We start from the raw sequence: 7,067 nt of genomic DNA, 5'->3' as shown, positions 1-7,067 counted from the left end.
AAATATATACGAAACCATATAATTTTATACACTTTCTAGATGGTATCATAATTTGTTCATATAATGTGTAACGCATAGAAGGAGACATCTCCGAGCCCATAGAGTATATATATTCTAGATCAGCATCAACACCCGAGTTATTATAATCCGTCTATCCGTCTGTTTGAAAACTTCTCGTTCCAAAACGTGCGTCTTTCTGTTGCAGGCGGGACAGATATCGGAACCGACTTGATCAGACCACTATATCATAAAGCTGCAATATGAACGATCGGTCGAAAATTAGTTTCTTTTATAGACAGTTTTTTTTTTTGTAACAAGATATTTTGGCCTAGCTCGGGATTTTTTAGTTTCAATATGCTTCTCATATATCAAAAACGGACCACAATCATATACTTGCCACATGAACAATCACTTGAAAATTAAGTTTTCGTACGAAAAACTTGTTTGTTTATCAAGATATCTTGAACAAGCCCAACAGAGATCATTAAACAATAAAACTTACATATGGGCGAAATCTTTCCAATGTCGCACACTATATTATATAGCATTTTAGGATGAATCGAACGAAAAATAAATAAAAATAAATAATTAAAAAAATGGCAAAATAATCTGTTTTCAAAGAAATTTTCATCAAACTCAGCATTTACGAGCTTCACTATTCTAACATATCTGCAGAAAAGGAAGGCAAATGTCTATAAGGGTATTAAATTGTTGGCATTAATTTTCTTCTCGTTAATTAAAAAAAAATATATTCACTTTTAAAATGTTGGCATCTACCAAATATGGATACATAAAAGCCATGTCAGGAACTCAAGTCTTTTATGCATTAATTAAAATTAAATAATTATAATTAAAAAATATAAATGTTTCGGTTCGAGATTTCGACTTGGTTTTTAAATTTCGTCAAGCAAGCAAAAAGACTGTTGTACTAAGCCAAAATGAAACAAGCTAAAAAAAAAGACAACATCTAAGTCTAATAGTTCAATGTTTTAGTAGCATATTTCTAATGCCTAATGCCTAATGAAAAGCTAATTTCTCAACTCGGAAAATGGCAACATTTTAGTATGTACTTATAAAGCACATTAGAACGCTTCTTAACTTGAAGAACTAGAAATTATCTTTAGAACTAATGACAGAAGTTGGAATGCAATAAAAGGACGCAACGCAAATCGCATGAACTCAGCTGTTTTTCTAATGGGAGCTTATGAACAAAAAAAAGAAAAAAAAAGATGTATAAAATATATATAAGCAATAATTTGAAGCATCAATTTTTTATTGCTGCTGGCAATCATTTAATCATCTCGAGTCATCAGTTGCTTTCGCTCTGTCGCAGAGTTTTGAGCTTGAGGCGAGGGCTTGGGGTAGGGTATATTCCAATTGTTCTGGGGTGCTGCTGGGGTGCTGCTGGGCCCTGGCATGGCGAATTCGCAGGCGCTGCCATCAGCCCATTTGACACATGTGTCACTTGCCAGCGTTTCGGTTTCAGCGTTGCGCTCAGAGCCTGCCAGTTGACAGCTGTCAGTGTCAGTTTACATAATTTATAGATTTCAACGCATAAAAAAGTCATAAAATTTACAATGTTGCTTTCAACAAAAACACATTCAGCCTGTGCCTGTGCCTGTGCCTGCGCCTGGGCCTGGCCATAGCCGATTCTTTTGATGCCTTATTTTTATGAGCAAAGACATCAATTTTCGCACAGTTTGCCTAGCGGCAGCAACTACTACAGCGGCCACATATTCTTCTTTTTTTTTTTTGTATATATATATTTCTCTATCTCTTCAATTCTTGTTTGTATTGCCAATGCCATTCGAAATGCTTTTGATTTATTTGTATTTATGTGATTCCTTTCTCATATTCAGCTCCAGCGATAAATCCTCGCACTCAACAAAATACATAAACGATTTATAGTTGCACAAACGGCACAAAACGCAACAGTAGCAACAACAATGCCAACCAGCACTAGGAACAGGGGAACTGAAGCTGGGAACGAAACAAGTTTTCCTTGCTACCAAATCCCAGCGCAACATAAATCTTTAATGGAATATCTTGGCACCAACTGGCTGAATTGCGCGAGGGCTGCCCAATGGATCAACAAAACAAGATATTGATTTGCTTATTATTGTCTAAAGCAGAACTACAAAAAAAAAACTATAAAAATAATAGACTTTATTGCAGTTTTACGATTCGAAATGTTCCAAGCCGATAAATGGGAGAGTGAAATGTTTAAAACATTGGCAAAGTCGTGTACAACAACTCGTCGGACTTGTTGAAACTTTAAAAGTTGAAATTCTACTGTCAGTAGGTTGAGGAGTTCTAAAGAGAACTAGAATGTCGATGTTTAATTAATTTTGAACCAAAGCTGGCAACCAACTCGATGTTTAAACCAAAGCAGAAGGCTCTTCATTTAAAAATAGAGTGAATGAATGACAGAGGAGACATTTATAAATGCAAATAAACATCAAACCATGCCAATAAGGGTAAAGCTGACTATTATAATTTACGAGTTGCGCTCAACAGAACCATGTATTGAAATCGATATTTATCGATATCGATAGCAGAAATCAATATCGATGCAAAATCCTTTGAACTATCAAAAATAAAAACGGACTAAGCAGGCCGAGAGAATAAAGCGTTCAATCAAGAGTTATGTAAATGCGGCTCCGAAATTCTTTAAACTAATAACTGAATATTAAATTTGAAGAAGAAATCAGCCGCAGCAGGACTAAGATAACAACAACCAAAGGCGAAAAGTGAAGAGAAATGCCTGAACAAACTGAGAACGAGGACGATAAGCCACCATATGCATTTTTCTTTGGTGGCATGGGCGCCGCATCGGCCATCATATTCTCATCCCTGGGCGCAGCATATGGCACCGCGAAGTCCGGCACGGGCATCGCCGCCATGGCTGTGATGCGGCCGGAGCTAATCATGAAGTCCATCATACCCGTTGTCATGGCTGGCATTATAGCCATCTATGGCCTGGTCGTCTCGGTGCTAATTGCCGGCTCGCTGTCACCCGAATATACCATACGGAAGGGTTACATTCATCTGGCTGCCGGCTTATCTGTGGGCTTTGCCGGACTGTCGGCGGGCTTTGCCATTGGCATTGTTGGCGATGCCGGTGTACGTGGAACAGCCCAGCAGCCGCGTCTATTCGTTGGCATGATCCTAATACTGATCTTTGCCGAGGTGCTGGGCCTGTACGGCCTAATTGTGGCCATCTATTTGTACACCAAATAATTTGCGTTGTATTAAATATGATGTGGCAATTACAAAAAGAGCTAACTCTTTAAGTGTTTGAGCATTCATTGCGACTAGAAACCAGCCCGAGGGTGACCTTACGCATAAATTCCCAGGCGCAACGAATCTGTGGCACCTTGTGACAACTTAACAATCACATCTGACGCGAGCAGCACCAAAACAGAAGCGAACCCATGTAATAAAACCCCCAGTAAGCCCCCTCTGTGGTATTCAGCCCGCAAAATATTCAAAATGCAAAACATTCCCGGGCACGGGGCACACAAATAAAAATGTCATGAAGCTGCTATATCAGACCATGCTCTGTGCAGGGATTGAGCAGTTGTTGTCGTTGTCATGCCATGCTAGAGGCAAGTGGCAAGTGAAAAACCACCGCCCCCATTGCCTGCTCCCAGTGGTGCCAGAAACAAATTTCCATTTTGTTTTGTGCAAAGAAAATTGTCGCTGCGCATTTGAAGCTCACGCCCAGCACTCGGGTTGGAGGAGATCCACACGCCACAGCCCTCGACTAGGGTTCATATATTCCAATTTGTTTAATTGAAACAAGTGCGGAAAAGCAAAGAAATGCTGAAAGCATTCAAAGCATGCAAAAAAAGAAGAGCAGCGACAACATAGAACGCAAAAAAAAAAATAGAAAAACCGCAGCTTCGATTTTCAATAGCCAGAATTCGCTTTGCGGTTTGCTTACTCGGCGGCGGTTGGAGTAGAGCTTACCCAACCGCTAACACGATTTTCGCCATAAATTTTCCACAGTTTTTGCTGAAAGTATATATATGGGTAGCCGGAAAATTTAACGGCACATAAAGATAAACCTCGTTAGCAGCCGAGCAGCAACAAGAGGTTGAAAAAAAAACTTGCATATTATAATAGACATACATTTAACGCTTTGTGTTATCATCTATTCGGGGTATATCAGCTCGCGCATAAATATTAGAATTATCATAAAAAAAACACACACACATTGAAAACTGTATAGAAAGTGCGGCTAATGGCACGCCGAAGTTTAAATACGCTTATAGTTTGTTTCGACTTAGCAGAAGAGCAAAGCCCATATTTGCATATTTTGGAACAGTTGGCTTGAGCCTGAAAAGTTATCCATAGAAAAACTTATATTACGACCGATTACGATCTATGGCAGCTATATGCTATAGTCCGATACCTGCGGCAAAAAGCTAAACCTATGAAAACTTATATGACGACAGCTTTAAAACTGGGCGTGGCTAAATCGCATCGGAATACTGATGAAGCGTAAATATACTTCGTGGGTTCGTCAATATCTTCAAAATTCCCTACACTCTCTACTCCCCGGCGGTATACAAATTATTTGCACTTGACTGGTTGCACTCTCAGCTATGTAGTCAAATAAGGATTATCTAAGAGGGCTTGGATAAGCACGTCTATAGAACCGAATTTATTTCGTTCAATGCTGTTTTTCCTGCATTTCATTTGACAACGTTAACGATTCCAAAAACTTTGAAAATATGAAAAATCTGTAAAACCCAGAAAATTCCTAGAAAATCGAACGAGCATGTCAACCGCCTTAGGTGAAAACGATAAGCCCACCTATGCTGTGTTGTGCGGCGGCTTGGGAGCTGCATTTTCCATCATATTTTCAACATTGGGTGCCTCATATGGCACGGCAATGTCGGGCGCGGGCATTGCCACCATGGCCATAACCAAGCCAGAACTAATCATGAAATCCATCATACCTGTGGTCATGGCTGGCATTATAGCAATCTATGGACTAGTTGTGGCAGTGCTTATATCCGGCGCCATAGACCAGAAATATACCATACAAAAGGCTCACATCCATTTGGGCGCTGGACTAACCGTCGGCCTGGCCGGTCTCGCGGCGGGCCTGGCCATTGGCATTGTTGGAGATTCCTGTGTGCGTGCAACAGCTCAGCAGCCGCGTCTATTTGTGGGCATGATCCTTATACTGATCTTTTCCGAGGTGCTGGGCCTATACGGCCTGATTGTGGCCATCTATTTGTACACCAAGTTGTAGTTCTTCAATATTAAAGCTTTACACAAAACATTTTCCCAATTATTTTCTGTTCTATTGCCGTTGTTGTTTCATCATTTCCAGGGTTTCTTCTACCCCAAGATAATAGTTTCTTGGTTCCGGTACAAATATTTTGTGCCATTCCCATCGTTTCAATCCTTACAAAATCTCTTATGATAGCCAGATCGTGACTACTTGATACAAGTACTAATCAGCATTCGTTTATTTTACGGTTCCATTCTCACCGTTTCAAGCTGTTATCCGTAAACTCGTAGCCGTATACTTGTATTCTAAGATATGGTTCTTGAACCTTAGAGTTAATGCAAAACAGTTTATAATCTATTTTTCTGTTCCTTTTCCATCGTTTCAATACGAAATAAATAAAGTTAAGCTAAACCAGCATTTGTATCCTTTTCTGTTCCATTCTCACCGTTTCAATTTGAAATGAATTAACATTTTATTCCTATAGTCGTGTCCATCTAGTTGTTATAGCTAAATACAAAACCGTTTCTTATTTATTGTTCTGTTCCATTGCCATTATTTATTGTTATAATAAACATTTAACGTTTATACTGATCCTGGGCAAGGTGTCTCGCATAACAAACTGTAGTTCTTTAGTGTTTACCTTGAATATAAACAGTTGTTCGTTTAATTCCATGTGCTATTGCCATCGTTTCATTTGCTGAATGCGAAATTAATTAACATTTTCGAATTGTTATTACCTTTGGCAATTCTGTTGGCTCTTTATGGCTAATATGGCCAATTGTATGCAGAAGATGAAAGCATTTTGTCCCCATTTAATTTGATAAATGAGCCAGAAGCCATAAACATCATCAATACCAACAGCCATAATCGCACTTAATGCTAAACAGAGCGCAGCATAAATGTGCCCAAGCAAGAATCCTCGAATTGCTTGTTTATACAATTCCAATTTCTCAAGTTGATGCCTGTCAGCCAGCTGGAATCCAGCTCTTGGATCGCATGCCCAAAGCATGCACCTGGCCAGGGGCGGGGCTGTGTGGGTGAGGCTGTTTTGGGCGCGTGTGTCATTTTTGGCAACTCAACACCAATTGGCATTAGCGTTGAGTGTGTTTGCATAATAAATTCGATAACATAAAATATATCGATTCGATTTAACCACACAAATCTTGTGGCTGTGGCTGGGTGCCTGGCATTCGGTACACATAGAATAAGTAATAAACGAAAATTTGCAATTTACTTTTGGATGCGAGGATTTATGTTTCACCTTCCTGCAGATAATTGTTTTCACTTCCTTTGCCACTCGACTGAACTTTTAATGCTGAAATAAAAGTAAATGTGCTGTAGGGTGAGAACGGGAACGAGGGTGAGAGTGGGCTTGGGTCGTGGGTTTTGTATTCTAAGCGCTGTTGCGTTAAGCACCAACGGAAGCAGTTGAATTTCCCCCAACTCGGCAAGCGACCTTCTCCGCCAGAGCCCTGACAAAGTGCTTAGCGAAATGGGTATATTAAGAGCGAAACGCTTTATTCAAATTTTGGGCAACATAAATAAATACGTATTAACGGGCATTACTTATCTTACTCCACGCCGAGAGAGAGATTAAACAGCAAAAGCCAACTTTTCAAAAAATACAACATCAAAAGGTGTATTTACCTAATATTTGGCAACATCATTTCTATAACATGTTCTTGATTGGGCAATAACATAAGAGTATTTGCCCTTAACACATATATTAAATGTGGCCTGTTTAGTTATATCTGTTGAAATCGAATCAATTGTGCTTGGTTTAAGTATTTAGTATTCATTAGAAATGAGCTTAACTCTG

General features: G+C 39.4%; 2 protein-coding genes across 2 annotated transcripts; both read left to right on the top strand.

Annotated features, from left to right (window-relative positions):
* Positions 1-1,531: 1,531 nt before the first annotated feature.
* On the top strand, positions 1,532-3,281 carry LOC115766362 (V-type proton ATPase 16 kDa proteolipid subunit-like). Its single transcript, XM_030710265.1, has 2 exons — positions 1,532-1,787; positions 1,860-3,281. The coding sequence occupies exon 2, from the start codon at positions 2,761-2,763 to the stop codon at positions 3,238-3,240; it is 480 nt and encodes a 159-aa protein (XP_030566125.1). The 5' UTR covers positions 1,532-1,787; positions 1,860-2,760; the 3' UTR covers positions 3,241-3,281.
* A 1,414-nt stretch (positions 3,282-4,695) lies between these two features.
* LOC115766373 (V-type proton ATPase 16 kDa proteolipid subunit-like) lies at positions 4,696-5,291 on the top strand. Its single transcript, XM_030710277.1, has one exon. It carries the CDS (start codon positions 4,787-4,789, stop codon positions 5,264-5,266), a length of 480 nt encoding a protein of 159 aa, XP_030566137.1. The 5' UTR covers positions 4,696-4,786; the 3' UTR covers positions 5,267-5,291.
* The last annotated feature ends 1,776 nt before the right edge of the window (positions 5,292-7,067 follow it).

Source organism: Drosophila novamexicana, unplaced genomic scaffold (assembly GCF_003285875.2).
Source record: "Drosophila novamexicana strain 15010-1031.04,08,12 unplaced genomic scaffold, DnovRS2.1 tig00000009-arrow-pilon, whole genome shotgun sequence".
NCBI classification, from domain to species: domain Eukaryota; kingdom Metazoa; phylum Arthropoda; class Insecta; order Diptera; family Drosophilidae; genus Drosophila; species Drosophila novamexicana.
The sequence above is the reverse complement of the archived record's forward strand: the minus strand, read 5'-3'. Positions and strand labels throughout refer to the sequence as shown.